The sequence below is a fragment of the Jatropha curcas genome, chromosome 3 (assembly GCF_041381405.1).
Source record: "Jatropha curcas cultivar XTBG-Jc1 chromosome 3, XTBG_Jcur_1.0, whole genome shotgun sequence".
In the NCBI taxonomy this organism is placed as follows: Eukaryota; Viridiplantae; Streptophyta; class Magnoliopsida; order Malpighiales; family Euphorbiaceae; genus Jatropha; species Jatropha curcas.
The window spans coordinates 26832056-26852763 of NC_143153.1; the positions used below are offsets into that span (position 1 = coordinate 26832056).

The window sequence follows — 20708 nt, forward strand, 5'->3', positions numbered from 1 at the left end:
AATTATGCTAACTACATTAAGTCAAGGTGTCATAAAGTTAAAGTTATAAGGTGACCGCTTCTGCAAAGGTGTCACAAAATTAAAGTTATAAGATAGCCGCTTCTGCAAAGTAGAGCGACAAAATTAACGATATCAGCAGAGTAGATAATAGATTATAAATTTCCTGCATTTTTAACTCTACTACTGCCCTCTCTCTCTCTCTCTCTCTGTATATATATATTCGGTATTATTATTGTTGAAAGTGTAGCATGTGATAAGTGCATTAATATATGATATAAAAGTATTGGTTTGCAGGCAAAAGCCAACTCACAATAATTAAAATTCACATTCTTTTGAACTTTTTATGTTCAACTATCAATGAAAAGTAGTATTTGTTTATATAGTTGCGTACTGGGTTGGGTTCAAAATTCTTGTTGTTTGGTTCAGTTCACTTTTCTCATAGCTTGATATTTTGAATCTACTAATTAACAAGAATTTCAACTTTAAATAATATCATAACTAATTAACAATCATATAAGAAAATTACAGATATTCACTCCTTTTTTACAGGGATTTTCGATTCATATTTAATTTTACATAATTAGATATAATTTTATCTTTGTCAACCAATACTTCCATATACTGTACATGCAAATTCCAAGTATGAAAATGGCTGCATCACTAGGATTGAAGTAATTTGAAGATATAATTAAAATATTGTCATATTTATCATGCAAAATCATTAAATATCAAGATGCTCTATTTCAATCATCTTATAAGAATATGATGTAGCTAAGTATGAGTAAGAATGTAAATATATAGAATATGACATATCTATGTATGGGTAAGAATATGGAGAGTGCTTCTAGATATGACCTACATATGAATATAGGGAATGTTTCTAAATCATACAATTATTATACACAACATAATTTTGGATAGATCCAATTTTTACTTCGTCTATAGCCTACTCCGATGACTACTGAGATGAGGGAAGGTGTTGATGAACCAAATTTTCTTCATCAAATAAATATGAAACAACTTCTACATTGAAATTCTCAGTTGCATTCCAATTTTAAACAATAAAACAAAGGAAAACATGCAAAAATAACCAAAAAAAAAAAATTATATAGAAGATATAATCTTTATGTATTTGAGAAATTTGGGAGCGTATTTGGCGAATAATAGTTTTGTACTATTTTGATTCATTTTCCTTTAATCCCATCAAATGAGAATGCAGTGGCATATGCACTTTTTTGAAATTAAAATATGATTTAGCCTTCAAAAAATTGAAATAACTATCAATGGATAACAATAGATTATTTGAGGGTTACCAAATGTAAAGAAGACTGTATATTAATATTCGAATATTCAAATACATAGAATGAGTTTTAGGAACAACTTGAACCCGAGTTACACATTTATAAACATTATTATAATAATAAATTACATAAGAATAGAAATGTTATAATATTACAATATAAAAGATGACTCATTTTGAATTATTAAAACATATTCTGTTAATTATATAGACTAACATGTCAAAACATATTTAAAATCTCCACACATCACTATAGAAACTCCAGATTTTGAGTATTTTTTCCAAAGCATGCAGAAGACAAACAGCTTTATACACATCCATCGCATTATAAACATATATTATTTATAACCTTCAACTATTTTTCCAGTGGACGAAAGATTTACAAAACAAATTCAATCCTGTACCTAAAACTTTTTCACCTATAGAAGTTTATCTTATATTGGACTATAGATGTGTGTTTGCCTCAACATAAAAATGACTATAGTTAGAATTTTTGAGAGTTTGAAAATCTAAACCTATATGAGTTTCAAGATACTAAAATCTACTCCTTACTGCTTTCAAGTTCCAGCACTTTCAAAATAACAATTAGGGTAACATTTTTTTCCATAATAGTTAAAAATTACTCCATTAATACTAAAATAAATTACAAACTAACTTTAAAAGCTAAGTTATAAATTAACAACTTAAAAATTACAATAGCTCTTGATGAACTTTCATATTTTGGAGACCTCGCATAGTTGCTTCACAATCAATAATGTCAAAGCTATGAAAAATTCTTATAATATACATCTGTGTGTGTGTGTCAAAGCTATTACAGTTGCTCTTGATGAACTTTCATATTAAATTTTATCTTTTCAACCAATACAAAATTCTTACACATATATATAGTTGGTTGTTAGCAGAATTGTTTATTGTGTAAGTTAGTGAAATTAAATTTGTAAAGAAAAGTATGGACTTGGCTAGGCGGGTTGCAAAAATTTTATACTTTTGAGTTCCAAGTCTAGCCATGAACAAGTTTATTTGTTAGTTTTTTTTAGTGTTAATGATATAGAGTTTAATAAATAGTTTAGTGAAGAAGAAAATATAATTAATTATAATAATTACATATTCATAATTGCAATATGCCATAGTATCTACTATCCTACTCCCAACATGTAGAAATAGTTTACATATTTTTCCCTTACTCTTACTCTTCGAGGTAGATACAACAATCTATTTGGTTATCATGTAATTTAGTAAATAGCTTGAAAAATAAGAGAATAAATAGTGATATATTGATCGTATTATTAGACTTTTATTAGACAATATACTATTAATTAACTTGAACCACAATACATGCGGGATCATTTGTTTATTTGGTATTCTCTGAAAAACGATTTACATTATTGTTAAAAGTTCTTAACTTTTATTAAGTATAACTATATAACCTTAGCTAAAGTTTTAATTTTCCAAATTTCTTAACTCATTCCACCAATAATCAAGCTAAAAATTTTGAACCTTCTAAATTCCTTCATAATTCTCTAAAAAATTTTCATGAACTAGTCATTATCAAGTTATAAGAAGAAATGAAGAGCCAAAAGAATGGAAAAAACTAAGATAAAAAACAATTATGGAAGGAAATGAAAATAAAAGCTATATGTTGAAAATGAAGAGCAAATAAAAACAAAGGATAAAAAGTGGGATTATGTGATGATGAAAAGTTTTTGCAACGGATGAAAAGTTATAGAAGGAAATGAAGAGTTAAGAGAAATTGATAAAAAAAGGATAAAGGGTTATGGGAGGAAATGAAGGAAACCATGATGAAAAATTATATGAGAAAATGAAGACAACTAGTCTCAATCAAATCGTGGAAAGAAATGATAAGTCAAATTATAGATGAAGAGTTGTGGAAGTTACGATAAAACTTCAAACATATGAATTATCTAATATAATTTTTCATTAACTTAGTGCCATTGATCCATCTAGTATTATATGAAAACTAGTACTGTCTTGATCTGCGCTTCGTGAGAGTTACAGATCTGATGTTTAAGTTTTGAATGTGACGCATTATCGTTTTTACAAGTATTTGAGAATAAAATTTAAAGGGATAATCGAAGATTAGTAGATTTGGTCATTCCCATTATAGAAGGGATATGTCCATCAATAATCCAATCGAATGTCACAGTAAATAATTATGAGGTTGTTCACTTTCTCGCTCAGAAATAGAGTAAAAAATTAATTGCATTCGATGCCGGCGGGATCCTTTAGAACTTGGGATGAACTTTGTGTTGTGTTCTTGAAGAAGTACTTTACTCTAAGCAAAACTCAGAAACTCAAGACGGAGATTGCTACTTCCAAGCAAAAACCTGATGAGAGTCTTTTTAAAGCTTAGGAAAGGTATAGAGACATTCAAAGGCAATGCCTTCATTATGGTTGGGATAAACATTTTTTGATCCATAAATTCTTTGAAGGATCCTTGCCAAGTGTGCAAAGTGCCTTACATGCAGCAGCGAGTGGTTCATTCTTTGAGAAAACTATTAATGATGCTTTCCGATTGATTGAACAAGTGGCTAACAATAACCAAAGATGTGGAGGAGAACCGGTCTTGACTAAGAAAATTCCGGGGATGCTTGAAGTCAATGGAATCACTTTGTTGATAGCCAAGTTTGATTCATTGGAAAAGAAGCTTGATAGCATACAATAAATAAATATGGCTTCACGACTTTCGGTGTATGTGGTGGTGTTGATCATGCTAATTCAAAGTGTGTGTATGTTGCTCAATTGGTTAGTGAAGAGGTTGTGGAAGATTTCGACTATGTTCAAAACCAATATCAGTAAAAGCCTTTTGGAAATCAATTTCCCAACAACTTTGGCCCAAATTGAAAAACCCATCCAAACCAGTTGGAGCAATCAATCAAACACTCTTCAGCCACCTAATTCTAGACCACAACTACCACCAGGTTTCCAACAAACTAAACCACCCCAAATACTTAATCAACCATTCCCTAACCCTCAACCACCTAAATCAAATGTTGACCCCAACTTAGAAAGATACATAGCTCTCCAAGAATAGATCAATAAGTCAGTCAGCACTTAGTTTGAACAAATGTTTAGCCACATTAATACAAAGATTGGCTAACTTGCCACTCACCAAAAAATGCTTGAGACCTAAATATCTCAGCAAGCCAGCTCTTCTAACCTAAAGGCCCAAGGTAAGCTACCTAGCCAAACACTTGAAAACCCTAGGGAACATTGCAATGCCACAACCATTAAGAGTGGAAATACTTATGAGAAACTAATCTCATAACCCAAGCCTAAGAGGAATGAAGGAGAGAGAGAGTGAATCGTGAGCAAGAGGAGCCTCCTAAGGAAAAGCTAGTGGAAGAGAAGTTGAAAGAAACCACTCCACCACCAAAGGAAGATGATGAGAAGTCTAAGGCTAAAGATTAAGGGAGGTATAAAATATTGCTTTAACGGTGATCTTGCAACTTGCAGATAGATCGATCAAGTATGCTCTTGGAGTGGTGGAACATGTTCCAGTGAAGGTTGGAAAATTCTTCATACCAGTGGATTTTGTAGTCCTAAACATGGATGAGATAGACATATATCAATCATAGTGGGAAGACCTTTCCTAGCTATAGCCAGAGCATTGATAGATGTGAAAAATGGGAAATAGACTCAGAAATGGATTAATCCCTTGAGGAACTAGGAAGAATCATAGAAGTTAATTGGCAGGGATCATCACCACACATGAAAGTAGGTGTTTTAATGATCTTGGAATGTTTAAGTTATTTGGAAGAGAGCATAAATATAAATGGATTCCTTAATCTTGAAGGTGCATCCTTAATAGATTAAAAAAAGGAAACTTGAATATGATATTGTTGTTCAATAATGTCGATCCCTTCAAGCTTTCTTTATTTGAATACAGTAACCTTGCTTGCTTAGATTTTATGTTTAGTAGTTTAACTTACTTCCTTACTTTTAGTTCATTTAGATTTGAAAGAAATAATCATTTATTCTTCTAGACAATACAATTTGGGTTCAAAGCTAGTATTCAGTCCTCTTATCCCTAAGGATGATAACTTATTATACTACTTGCCCAGTCCTTATACTAATCACAAGTTTTTGGAGCCATTACTAGAGATCAAACCCGAGAGATTTTTTCTTTTTTGCAGTTTCTTATTCTATTCTTATTTTAATGCATCTTATCAACAATTATACCATTACTAGTTTACTACTATTAATCAAATTCTTGAAATAGACAATTAATTAAATCATATTTTTTTTATATTTCTAATTTATGAAAAAATTATAAAAATTTATGATTTAAACATATTAACTATATGTTTTTAATCAATATGAATGTCAAATATGAACTATATTTATGTGAAGGAAAGAGTATAAAAATATCTCAACTCTAACTTCAAACATTATAACAAAAGTCAAGCATGGTTATAAATAAAAATGCATTTTGACAAATTTGAGATTTTGAAATGGAATTACAAGAAAAGCCCAACGATACTGTTGGATTAATTAATTAATCTGTGCTGTTTATTTATTTTTAATCGTAGCCCAATTCTCTTATGCTAAACTTTCAGCCCTTTTAAGAACCCATTAGTTTATATTCATAATACCCATGATTGAAACTTTTTGGGTAAATAACTAGTTATTAAAATACTCTTCCTAATTAAATCTTTAATACCACTCCTAAAATCACTACAAAATAAGAAATAATAATGTTACATTTGAAATACTTCCAAGTAACATAACCACGTACAAAACACAAAATTCACATCAAAATAACTACCGACCACTTCAAATTATCAAACTACCCCCTAAAATAGCAATACTACAAATTTATGTCCAATGTCCTTCCAGATAAATTCCAAGCACAATAAATCTCCCTCTGAACATCAACAGCTTATTTTCACTGGTCATACCTAAAAGTTAGTGTATTTTTAAGTGGTGAATGGAATTACAGGGACATTTAAGTAAGACTTTGTATAATTCAGACACTGCCAGTGAAAAAAAAAGCCAAACATGAACTTAATTTAGAAATGCATTAAAAAGACCAAAATACCCCGATATGGAAAATGATTGAAGAAATTCCTTCAATCAATTTCCAAGTTCATGTAAAAACTACTCCAACCACACACAATATATTGTGGACATAGATTACAACTGAACAAAAATGATTAAAATACCCTTATAAGAAATATGAGATTCTACACTAATTTAGTAAATCTATTTATAACATTTTGAATATATTTAAATTTTAAAAGAGCTAATGGTGTCTTTTAAATATAAATTATACTTGAAATAATTAATGAGAATAAACATGTAAATTAACAAAAAATATTCCTAATTTTTTTAAAAAAATAATGAAATTAAAAAAAAGAAATATAGGTATAGGTGGATGATCAAAGACTATGAATGGGTGGTCCCTTAAGGAGACAAAAGACGTATGGGACTTTATGGTGAATTCGAAAGGGTCCCAAAACAAAGCAACATACCAAACCATTTCAATCACTCAGCAAATAACACCAAATGAATCTCTTTCCTTATTTTAATTAATAAGAAGCTGACGGTGCCCCAGATTCTTTGGCTCTTCCTTTTCTTTCTTTTTCTCCCTTTTCATTTTCTTTTATTTTATTTTTTTTCCCTCTTTCAAAACAACTCTTGGGTTTTTTTTTAGACTAAACCAACTTGCTGAAATTAAGAAAATACATAACATGAAGATGACTTATCAGTCTTGGTTGTGTCTCTTTTCTACTATTTAACTTTTAATTTTTATTTGTTTTTATATCAAATTGCAAGCAACTTTTACTAGATTATGCAAGGAAAAATAAGCATTTTAAAAATCTTACTAAATATATTCAATTTATTTTTAATTCTTTATATAATAAACAAACCAGTTATTAAATTTATTGATGAATTTTTCATCATTATTTATTTATTTTTAACTTTATTAGTAACAGCTATCATATGCCAACAATAAATCTTACTAAATATATTTGACTTAATTATTAGTACAAATTTGAAATAATTGAACCAGATGCTTCCTAAATCAAATAAACTTAATTATTGATAAACTATGTATTTTGTTAAGCAATTAATATTTATATTGCCGGAGTCCTATTTGTAATTGTGCAAGGATATATCTGTAAATGGTCAAATATATTGAGATTTTTTATCTTCTAAAATATGGGTTGGAGTCTATCTAAGAATTTCTCATTTTTCATTCAGTATGAAAGGAAGTGACATTTTTAATATTGCAATTTGTAACTTGTAAGCAATCTTTAAGAGCAATGATATTTCTTTATTTCTTTAGTATTTTGTATTTAGTTTACAATTCTCAATTATTATAATAAATTTTAACTTAGTTAGAAGTTAAATGATATTTAAAAGGTTAATTAAAACAAAGTAGAATCTCCAAGTGGTGATTACATCACCAATTGACAAAAATGTGAAGGTATAATTAATTTTGAAAGATGCAAGGGAATGGGAGTATTTAGGGACCACAGCAAACGTAAATGGCATTTTCATGGTTGAAACAAGGAGCGGTGCTTTTGCTTCTCCACTCCACTAACCAGACATCACCAAATCAAGTGCAACCGTCTTTGGTTCTCCCATAATCTTATGCCCTCCTTTCTCCATTCACATCTTTTTCTTTTTCCTTTTTTCCAACAACATTCACGACCTCGGGATTATTGACTGTTTTATTCACATTTTATAATATTTAAGAGAGTAATATTTCATAATCTGTTTTCTCGAACTATTAATACCAGTATAAATAATATAAATGGTGTTTTATTTTTCGTCAAAACACTAAACGCTACGTGAAAAGTTGTTGTCCAACGAATGACTAAAAGCTAGGTTGGCTTAGTCAATTATCATTTTTTTGTTTTTTGAGATACTCATTTATACTGTGTATTTGTTTAATTGTTATATATTGTGTATAGATACTTGCTGCTTACCTACATGCCTGAATATAGTATTAATTATTTATATAATTTTACTTTGTTGACATTTTTATACTCATAATTTATAATCATTTTTTGGGAGGCTATAATATTAATTAATTAAATCTAGACCTATCTTAATCACAGACCTTATATTTTATTAATTAATCTCTCTTTCCGGGCCCTATTCATTATAATTTAGTAAAAATAATAGTAATCATTAAATTTTAATATTTATTTCGCCTGAGTAGTTCAACTGATATTGAAATAATTACTATGTCATTTTTGTAAAAAAAAAAAAAAAAAAAAAGTTAACAACTCATTCTGAAAAGGGGAAAAGAGCATAAAAATAAAATTAGAGTCAAAAGGAAGAGAATGTAATTATTTTGGTTGGCAAATTATTCTAATGCTGGCCCTAGGTTTGATTTAGAATTGGTTTTAGTTTCTTGAAATTTCTAAATAATAATCAAACTAATAGAAATTCAATTGTAGTTAATTTTCTATCAGGTTCTAACCCATCCTTTGTAATTTTTTAAAAAAATATGAATCCACATATTTGATTTAATTTTAAGTCCGTCCAATTCGATTTAGCCGATTTCAATTTTTCAATTCGATTTGTAATTTTAAATTTCCTATTAATTTCAAAATGGAATGACTCAAAACTAGTATAAATTCATAGTTTCAGAGAATGATATATTTGTTAAGATTCTCTAATGCTTCTCTTAATTAGATGTTTCATTGATAAACACAATCAATAATTTTGAGATTGAGACAGAAAAAGCCATTTGCATTAGTAATTACTTAATTAATTAATTAGCATCCATAGATAAGTGCACCCACTATCATTTTTACATATTTTACAAATAATTAATAATATTTTCTCATCATACCTCATCTTGTAATATATTGTGGGGGCACATGTTGATGGGTACATATAAAAACACACATATATATATTTGTCTCTCAGTAACTATTATATATAACTCTCCCAGTAATTATTATCTTCTTGAAAGTCAAGCAATAGCCATAGTCTCATTTTTACTAGAAGAAGCAGAAGCTTTTGTGCTTGATGATGGTGGTGGTACATGATGATCTTCTTTCTGAACCCTACTACACCTCTCCCTTCTCTCATCATGCTTCATCTGTTTTTCTCTGCACTCTAAACTACAAAAAGCTGTGTCCCCCCTGTAATATTATTCAAAATTACCATCATCACTATATAATAATATGCTAATTTATAATTTTTTTTTAAAGTAATACAAACCCTCAAGTTTTGTATAATTGTATATTGTAGTTAAAGAATGTATACATACCAAAATTTAAAAATTAGAATTCAACTAATTAATTTAATATCCAAAAACCTTACTTTGTACTTCTCTTCAAGTTTTGCTTAAACTCTTAAACCAGCAAGTATAAGAAACTCGCTTTTCTAATTAATACACATATACATATAGATCTATTACATATACATCCTTTTTAATAATTTATGAACAGAACAAACAATTAGTATAACCGACCATAACTAATTTGAAATAAAGGTGTTCTTGTTCTTGTTATTTACCCTGATTAAAATTTAAACGTGTGACTTTATAGTTCTAAAAATAATTAAAAGTATCATTAAATCCAAATGCTGAATAATTTTTACATTTCTTTGTCTAACGACGGTGGATGAGTGAATTACTAGTGAACTATCGATGAGTTCAAGTATTATAGACAGACAGTCCATCATTCAACTACTTGAAAACTATGAACATACAATTAACAAGTGGATTACTAGTGAATGGCATAAAAGCTAAGTGAAAATAGAAAAAAGGAAAGAGAAAGAGATGCATAGATATACCTATACATATATATATCTCTGCCCGGAACCAAGCGGCGTTTGCATAGGCCACAAGTTCTTAAGAAATGAGCAGTCTCCAAGAAATCCCCGGAGCTTCTTCTTTGGTTGTTTCTTGGCGAAACCATGGTGGTCAAGAAACGGTGATCGCCGTCGTATAAACCATTCATGTCGTTATTATTGTAATAATAATTTGGAGACGTCACTTCTTCTAGTACTTCCACCACCACAGGTATCGGCAGTGCATGAGGAGGATCTCCGATCATCTGGTGGTTCTGGTTATTATTGTTCTTATTATGATCAGACGGCTCTGTAGGATCCATGTTGGGAAGATCGACGGCGATGCCAGTCATGCTTGTTGTTCTTCTGATGTGTGGGCGTGGACGCTTCCCCAGCAACATCTTTTTCTAATTGTTTTGTTTATAGAGTGAGAGAAAAGTGTTTGGAGGGAGAGAGAGAGAGAGAAAGAAAGTGAGTGAGAGAGAAAATAGAAGGTAGGGAAAGAAGATAAACGGTGAAGTGGGAAGGGGAGACTGAGAGCGAATCTTGGCCGTTGCTTGCGGGCACGGGGTCCTGAGAAGTCCACGTCATTCTTTTCTTTGCTTGCTTTAATGCTCTTTGCTTTGAGCATTTGCCTTTGCCTTGACCCTCTAGCGCATTTGATCAATGTTTTTTAAACCGGACTCGATTGAATTAAACTTGATGACCGGATCGCAATTAGAACGGATGAATTGGATTGCATCCGAATTTTTTTAATAAATTAATAAAATATAGTTATAATACTTTCATAATAAATATAATTATAAATATAATTATTTTTTAAATCATTATTCATCAAATATCAATCCATAACTTCTCTAAGGAAAAAAAAATCAATCTCTAACTACTAATTTTTATGGTATTCATTATCCAAACTAAATATTATATATTCAACATAATAACAAACATATCAAAATATAAGTTATAATAATTTTTTAAATCATTCATCATTCACACAAAATATAAAAACATTTGTCTACTATAATTTTGACACTTTATTAATTAAGTAAAATAAATAAATAACTAAATAAATACCATATTAAAGAAGATTTTTGAAGAAAAAATTAGACAATTTTTTGTTATGAAATTTTTTTTTAGAAAAAAACAGTAAATTTCAAGAAATGTAAAATTTTGAATCCATAGTGTTTTTAAAAAGAGTGGTTTTATCTTAATCACTTGCTCCATAAAATTTATATTCCCTTCGTCCCAAAAAAATAGTTCAACTTTCATTTTCACACAGATTAAGAAAATAGCAATTATTATAGCTAAAGAATAATTCTATTTATATAAATTTCCTATTATGTCCATATTAAATAACACATGAGCAATTATTATATTGAAATAATAAGTAAGAATTAATGAGGATTATTGCAAATAAAATAAAATTTAATAAGGGTATAATAGATAATTTAAGAATTAGCTATAATGCAAAAAAAGTAAAGTGGATTATATTTTGAAAAAAATTAAAAAAAAAGAGGGACTATCTTTTTGGATCGGAGGAAGCATAATAAAAGTGAATTTTTTTATTTAAAATTAAAGTTACCTAATTTGCGGCAAAAAATTGGACTAACAATCCGTGAGTTAATCGGTCTAACCAACCAATTTGATCCAGTTTTTAAAATGTTGCTTCTAATATATATATATATAATTTATAAGCAGTTGTTCAAGTGGTAAAAGACGCTTAAATTTAGTAAACGAATTTTATATGGTTAGGTGTTTAATTCTTAGAAAAACGCTTATTAGAAGAGGTAATTATAAATCTCAAAATGATATTAATTTCATATCTAATAGGTTGTTACATGAATATCTCTATTTTAAAAATAACTATAAGGTTTCTAAATTATGATTACATTAATTAAAAAATAACGCTTTGATTCTTTCATTCAAAATAGCCACTTTTACTACTAATTAATTGAAAAATGATGAAACTGAACTTGTAAAAAAGAATTTAATATGAAAACATATAAATTAGTCCCTAAAATATAGAATATATATATATATATATATATATATATATATATATATATATATATATATATATCTCAATAAATTAAATTTTAAAAAATTTAATATTGACTCATCAACAATATTTAATAACATATAATAATAGCGTAAAGTAACACTATAACACCAAATATGATTAATAATTGATAAAATATTGAAACTTCACTTCTATTTATCACATTAATGCCATGTTCCTTTAAATAAAAAATTGCTAATATTGAAACAAAATTACATTGCATTGCATGATGAGTGAAGAAACTCATCCATAAAAATTAATAATATATAATATAATAGCATAAAATTACAATTCTACAACAAAATGTTGTAGTTTTGATGCTTCTTAACTTAAACTCATATAGAGAAACTACATCATGTAATTGTTAAGGGGTTAGTTATTTCTTTTTTTAGATTATAATTCTTAATAAATATATTATATATTATTCATAATATTATTAGTTAGAAAGACAATAATTATAATATTATTATAATTATTTGCTACAATAACATTAGGTATAATATGAAGTATAGTTATTATTAGGTAGAGTACTAATTATGATATTAAATACACATGTGATGTAATTAATTAGAAAGGTTATAATTATTATAATTCTATAAAAAAAGGTTATAATTATAATACTTTTAAAATATTAGTTGCAATTAATAATAGTTGTAATTTTTAATATTAAATACCATTATAATACAAGCTATAATTAGAAAAGTCATAATTAAATATTTTAGAATATTGATGCATTTATATGATTGATTGATTATGATCTTATAATAGATATGCACAACTACATACACATAAATACACACATTTCAGTTCCAATTTTTATTAAAAAAAAAAAAATTTCCTTGCAGTTATTGGATTCAGTTTGGTCTACTCAAGAACTCCGTATAGCCAACCAAGAAATTAGCACACGAACACTCTAGCTAGTACAACCAATATATCGTGGGCGACTGTGGTTTATATGAAGTAGAGCTCTCTAATCTAAATGGCTAATTTTTAAGGTATAGTTCTTCTAAGGTCATAAGAATTTTTTTTTTTCTTAAACGACTTATTATGCCATTTTTTATCAAAGAAAAAAAAAAAACCAAATCCTTATTATTTTTTTTTTTAATGATTTATCATTTCATTCCTCGACTTTCATATAACCAAACAAATGGTTAGAATTAGAATTCCTATTCTATGTTACATGCGAAACATAAAAATATGAATATGTATTCTATTCTCTATTTTATTCTATTTCATCTATCAAACATAGCTCTTGACGTTATAATTGATCTACGAGATCATTCACTCTATAAAATTATACATATCCTTAAACTTGTAAAATAGCAGCTATCAAACACGAGTTTACATATGTTTCGATTATTAAATATTGTATTCAACGAGCAAGATATTTTGTTCCTTTTTTAAGAGAAATTATTAAATAATAATTTTTCAATTATCTTATAGATGTTGAATACTTATAATTTTCTAAATTAAAAGTTTAATAGATACAACTTACAAGTTAAAAGATTTAATATATCCATTTTCTTGTAAAGTTTAGACATTAATTTACACGTTTTTAAATATAATTTTATAAATTAACAGATTTAATTAGATGAATATAAAAGTTGAGGTGGTACTAAATTTTTTCTATAAAATTTAGATTTAATTTATACATTTTTGCTATTGAATACCATGTGTTGCATGATTAATTGAGATGCACCCTATGCATAAAATATATAAATATATTTTGGGTGGAAAGAAATTAATTATTAAGTAATTTTATTTCTGTAATTTGAAGGTTGGACGGCAAGCATGCATGTAATTACAAATTTGTTTAAACCGGAAAATACAATATCTCTACCATCACTGCCAAACTATATTAACAATTTAACATCACCAAATTTGTTCAACATATATGTATTTTTGGATGCATTCTAATTGTTGCAAAGCCAAGTGACGCGAACCACTTTAATTAGACTCTCTATAAAACATTAATATTCGAGTTTGAGGGTGCAAAATAAAATTTTTTAAATCTTTGTGGGCAGAACATATTGTTTTATATGTTAAAGGACCAAAATGTAAGTTTTTATAAGGAAATTTTTCTGAACAAAAAAAAAAAAAAAAAAAAAACTTGTGGTGGAGAGGCACACTACCACCACCGTTGTTTCATCCCTGAATATATAAAGCATTAGGTCTTTAAGGGCAGAGCTACACCATGCTGTAGAGCCTAGAGTGTTCTTCCAGGTTGAGAAAATCAGAGCACACCCACTTACCGACCGAAGAAACTATTTGAGAACTTTGTTGTGTTGTTTATTACAGAACCAACAGATCAATCTGATAATGATTGTCAATCCAAAAATTTAACCTTTTAAAATATACTTTTACTTTTTCAATATGAGATCGTTCTTCTCCAAAAAGTTGTTTACAAAAACAGGAGGGTAAAAGCAAATCTTGTGGAGGTAATCTTGAAGACAAGTAATAGTGGGGTGGAGTGAAGCTATAGCTAAATAGCTAGTGGGTGATAGAACAGCTTGGCGGAGAGAAAGATGACATATCCGAAAAGTGTGTTTCGAATAGAATTTGAACAGTGTGTGATAGATGGTAAAAGGAACTTAAAGATTGAAGACATAGACACGTAATGGTGAGGTGGACTGAACCTACAACCAAACGTACATATAGCAAAGAGAGAGGGAGAGATTTGAGTTGGAATGGACAGCCAACAAACATCTTTTTTCACTTTTGTGAATGTTTGGCATGCATCCAATGCTCTTTTGATGCTGTGTGTTTCCTTACTTTCATCATCTACCCATTCAACTTCAAAGCTGAATATTCACATAGATTTGTAATGTGTTTACCAAAAATAACATATTTGTACGCAAAAGAGATGCATATTACTAACAAATCGAAGGAGTGGAGGAAACATCACTTTCTTGTAAGAAAGAATCGATGGATGTTCCAAATTATTAATTCTGTAAAAAAATTGTATTGGTTTTATATAACATTCTTCGATAAAATGAATGCATTCTTTCACAAAAATAAGATTACAAGCCAATAGAATAGCAATGGGACGAAGATTTCCAATCCTTTGTGGGGATTTCCCTCAAATGTAACGCTGAGTCCTTGCTTTTTATTTGGTAAGACGGGATGGGGGATTGAGCCATGGAAATCCCTGTTTCATTTTTCATGTAGACTTTTGAAATATAGGATAACTTTGACAAATGTTATTAGAAAAAGTCTTACCATTATTATGTAGTCCAGGATGTTCTTTGAGTTCATTGTACATTTCGTGAACAAAAAATTATTTAAAAAAGATGATAAAAATAAGTGAAAAAAAATAATAAAGAGACTAGGACCTATGAAAATAAAGTTGAGTGATTTAAGCTTACTTACAGTTAGGCCAACCAAAGGTAAAAGGTTAGTAGCAGGACATGTAAAACTACCGATCAAATTGAAGTGACCGATTTCAATTTGGTTCAATCAGTTTGTTCAAGAGAAGTCCGGTTTTGTCAAATTAAACGATTTAAACTGAAATTACTATTGGTTCAGCTCAGCTTTACAGAAATTAAATATGGTAAGTTTTAAAACCGAAGCAATATGGTAATAACTAACTGATCTGATTAGTTCAGGTACCAATTTTGATTGGATTTTAGACATGTAAAGTGCAGTTTGATTTGAATCAAACCGACTATTTGCTCACTCTTAATCAATAACCAATTAACTAGCTAGCTCTTAACCTTTATATTTTTGTCTTATTTAATGTGGAAGTCTTATCATTAAATAACTAATAAGTTTACATTCAATCATGTCAAAAAATAAATTAAAATAAAATAAGTTTTCATTCAATAAAATTATGGAAGTGGAAGTTTGAATCTTAATGTAAATCCAAATTAATAAATAAAAAAAAATGCAATCTTGTAAATTTGTGATCCCTAATGAAGTATCATCATATATGTTTATAAGAAGACAAGAACGGACCAGCATATATTGGACAAGATACTAGCCAGCCAGGTAATCCATTAGTGGCATACGAATTACCCGCCTACACAAATATATATTTGCTATGCTATCAATCCTTGGTCTATACATAGGGGGCTAGGACAGGGTTTGAAACTTATATATTATATACATTTCACTTTATTTGCAGACTCTTATTAAAATATGTATTAGTTACCTTGTTTTATATTTCCTAAATTAATGGATGCTGCCATCCATCTACTATGTTTGCTAATATTTATCACTAACAACAGTATGAATCATCCTGCAGGTTTCATGTTTTTGTTGGATCTCAAAATTGTGCAAAACTGGAAAATGTTTGGCCTAATAACTCACTGCAGGCATGTTCATTGGATAAGAAATAGCAAAGCCAATCTCCTGGGGTGAAATGCGATAGTAAAAAAATTATTTCTCTCTTAATCGGAAGTCTCGAGTTTGAATGTTGGCTATGGAGTTCCTTTAAATACTCTAAATAAAGGATTTTGCCCCTTTGTAACTTGCTTGGTGTGAATCCAAATTAATCAGGCCAGTGAAACTTAAATACCAGATGATTAAAAATAAAAATACCAAAGCCACCTTTGGTGCAATAATATTTAAATAAAAGTAGTGGTTTTGCTAACCTATTAAAATTGTATTCGACAACAACTTTTTAAATGGTTTTTAATATTTTGACCGGTCAAAATATCAAACTCTACTTTTTTTATAGTGCTCAGTAATATAGCGTTTGAACTAACTTCTAGATGTTAAAATAGTATTTTATGAAAAGTTAACTCATGTAATATTTAGCTTTTAGTGTTTTATAAAAAGTTATTTAAACAGTTAATCAAACAGTTATCAGCTAATTTTGTTGAACAGTTCCTAATTAGGAATGAAAAATATAATAAATATATGAGTGATGAAGTTGAAATAACCGATCAATGAATTTTAATCATTTAAATTTTGGTTATAGTTGAATTTTATCATATATCCAAACATTATTTTGGCTATCTTATGTGATTTCCTTCCTATTAATTAATATTAAGTCATCGATCCTATCTATTAGCATGGGGAAATTAGTTGGTAGGGATGGAACCTAAGAATTTAAAAAAATATATATAAAAAAATTACATTTTAATAATTCAAAGTATAAAAAATTATGATTTGCCCCCTAATATTTAAAAAATTTTGTTTCGCCAAATAATTATGTTCCTGACTATTTTTGTTTATTTGCACTATTTTCTATTCCCTATTAATTCAGGGCGGTCTCTTTGTCTTGACAAGTCACTCCTAACCATTAGGAAATACTAATATTTATTTTATTTTATTTTGTGTTAAGCACTTGCATGAGAGCATAGTGATAAATTTGAAAAACTTGAACATCATCTAGGACAACATAAGTACTTAAAAATTATAAAATTACCTAAATAATCTTATTTCTGCTTCAAACATAAATTAAAAATGTTCTGTTTCAGCATAAAAAATATGACACAAAAAAATGCCAAAATTGATTCCATGTCAGCATTATAAGAAATATTATTTTAAATTGAATTATTAAATGTACTCTTTCTATCAATTATTGGTTGTGGAAAAGAAAAACGAAGAATTTAGCAGCCTAAACAACCCAATCGAGTCATGTGAGTGTTGTCATGTGACGGACCCACCAGGTTTCTACCTTTCAACGTACATTTTCAGGTGTTAACTTTTCAATTGCCCAATTATCCCCTTTACCGTTTTACCGTTTTACCTTATTACATTTTTAAGGATAAATAATATTTAGTCCCTTCAGTTTAATCATATTATGACTTTCTTCCTCTTATTTAGTAAATATATTGATTAGTCATTGAAATTTAGCTTGATTAAAGTATTTAGCCCTTCCTTCTAAAAGTATTTAGTATTTTTATTATTAAGTAAGAAATTGTATAGTCATTCAATAATAAATGCACCATACTAAATAATAATATTATATTAATATAAAAGAACAAATAGTTAAATATTTCAAGATATTTAAAGGCTAAACCAATAAAAAAAAAATTTAAACTTTCACATTTTTATCAAATTTAGTTAATACTTTTAATTTTGTCAATTATTAACTCATACTTATTTTTTTTTTTCTTATCAATTGCAACTTTTGTCCAAAGTCCATTAGTTTGTTACTTATTTGATTATTATTTAGCCTTATAACATGTCAGTTCACATTCACCTGGCCGTTCTTTAATCATTTATTCTTATTTTTAGAATCTTTAAGTTGGAAGATTGCATTGTTGAGACAATCCCTTTCTCATTCCACTACAAACTTGAAGGAATTTAGTATAACTTTACAACTAACAGACTCTTCGTAAACTCTCAGCGAGCAATTCATAACCTCAACAACTCTAAGGTCCGCCAAACATTAAATTTTTAAACATCTCCAAGATATTCATTATTTTATTAGTCATAGTTATTAGTTTTTTAAAATATATCATATTAATTAAAATGGATAATCATATAACTTGAATTTTTAGACAATTCATATTAATTAAATTAATTAAAAATAATTAAGGTAGGTAATCATGATTGTTTATTTTTTAGATAAATCAAATTTTAAATATTATAATTAATCAAATATTGTCTATATTTTAATTTAAAATATTATAACTAGCCGTGACTAAAGATATTATACGATATATAAAATTTCATTAAGAACATTTTAGAAAATTCCATTATTTCGTCTCATTTCTAGAATTCCATATTTTGTCTCATAATTAGAACTATAGAATCCAGTGCACTCTACAGTCTTAGCACCCACGATGGATTAGTACTTTTGTAATAGAATGATTGTGTAGTAAATTTTTTTCTAGTTGGAGAGTAACTGTTGAGGTTGGAGAACCAAATTCATATAAATTTCACATTAAAATCTCGAACTTTTTTACAATTAGAAGTAGCTAATGGATAATACATAGAACTGAAATATGAAACAAAAGCTGAGTGGAGATAGACCCTTATTAAAGAATGAAAATTTTTTAAATAAACATAAATTATTGGCTACAAACAAATCAAGCTATTTGTAAAGGGTTTAATGGCTCAGCTGAGTTATGTTCCGATGACGTTTATTTAGATGTCGTTATTAGTTGTTCAGACCCGTTGATAGCTGAGAGCGGCTACTGATAACTAATAGCTAATAACGCTTAACCTATCAATATTGGTGTTTATTAACTCAATTAGGTTTTGTAAGCAACTCTTCTAAGCTCAAGTATTTTTAAATAACGCTTAAAAGGTATATTGACATTTTTAAGTTAAATAATTTTATTAAGAGTCTGTTTGATTTAGCTATTCAGATCCGTTGATAGCTGAGAGCGCTTGCTAATAACTGATAACTAATAATGCTAAACCAATTAATGTTGATGTTTGGTAAAAATTTGATAGCAGTTACAGTTAAGATCTAAAATGACAATTAATGATATATTTGTTTTTATATATTTCGGTGAACATTGCATTTTTTCTTTTTCTTTTTTGAGACTAAAATAGATCATATTATAGACTAAGGAATCAGATCCATCAAAATAAAATTGTTTACAGAGGGAGGGACTTTCTCTACAAGAATGAGCTCTTCAACATCATTAATAAGTGCTTCTTTTGCAAGATTATATACCACCTTATTACAATCTCTATAAAAGAAAAACAAGATTTGGTTAGCATTCTTAGGTTAAGCACCCGATTTCCAAACTCTGGGGAAGGTATATTGGTGCTTTTCGTGTACTAAACTAGAGAGACAATCAGTCTCAAGAATTATACGATTGAAACTTAGTTCCAGCGCTCTTTCAGCTGCAAAAGGAGTAGCTTTGACTTCGCTTCCTCAGAATGTATATTTTTTAAAAAAAAAATTAAGATAAATATATATTTTTATCTTAACGTGTTATATAAATAAAAAATTCTTATTAAAATTCTTTTGATATAATATTTAATAGAAATTTTTTATTTTTAAATGACTATACAAAATTAATGATTAAAAAAAACTAAATTTTAGAAATACTGATTTTATTAATAACTATTTTTATAAAGTTAATAGAGGATAAACATAAATACAAATCAACTATTAATTAATAAGAAAAAGCTCCAAAATGAAGCTGATGGAAATAATAGTTGTTTAATACTTTGATCAGCTATTAGCTAAGGTTATTGATTAAAATTTTTACAAACACCTGCAACATAGCCATTGGATACGAATCAACTATCAGCTGTATGAATCAGTTAAACCAAATACGCTCTATATTCTTAATGATCATTTTATATTATAACAGCAATGTTAATAAAATTTTATTAAATATCAATATTTATTAGATAACTGCTATCAACCACCGGTTATCGGCTATCAATATCGCTAAGTAGTTATTAATATAAATCATTGAAAAAAACATTTTCTTAAATAGTTCGTGACTATTAAAACAACTAAATCTATGGGATGTGGTAAGATGGAAGCTGTAATTTTGCGAGGTTATTACGGAATTATAATATATGTGTTGTTGGAAGTGAAAGAAAAGCATGAAAATTTCACAAAATTCAGGCGTAATAATTGATGTTTCCTACCGTACCAACTGAGAAGCAACCATAGATAAAGGTGTTATAATGGCTGCATAAAGGACA

At 28.2% G+C, this 20708-nt stretch overlaps 1 protein-coding gene and 1 non-coding gene across 2 annotated transcripts; both read right to left on the reverse strand.

The window, feature by feature from the left end:
- Positions 1 to 3608: 3608 nt before the first annotated feature.
- On the reverse strand, positions 3609 to 3715 carry LOC119371223 (small nucleolar RNA R71). Its single transcript, XR_005178803.1, has one exon. It is a non-coding gene; the product is annotated as a small nucleolar RNA R71 (small nucleolar RNA).
- Positions 3716 to 9007: 5292 nt separating this feature from the next.
- LOC105650824 (FCS-Like Zinc finger 5) lies at positions 9008 to 10647 on the reverse strand. Its single transcript, XM_012237792.4, has 2 exons — positions 10082 to 10647; positions 9008 to 9426 (listed from the first exon to the last, which is right to left on the reverse strand). Exons 1-2 carry the CDS (start codon positions 10477 to 10479, stop codon positions 9255 to 9257), a joined length of 570 nt encoding a protein of 189 aa, XP_012093182.1. The 5' UTR covers positions 10480 to 10647; the 3' UTR covers positions 9008 to 9254.
- Between the last annotated feature and the right edge of the window lie 10061 nt (positions 10648 to 20708).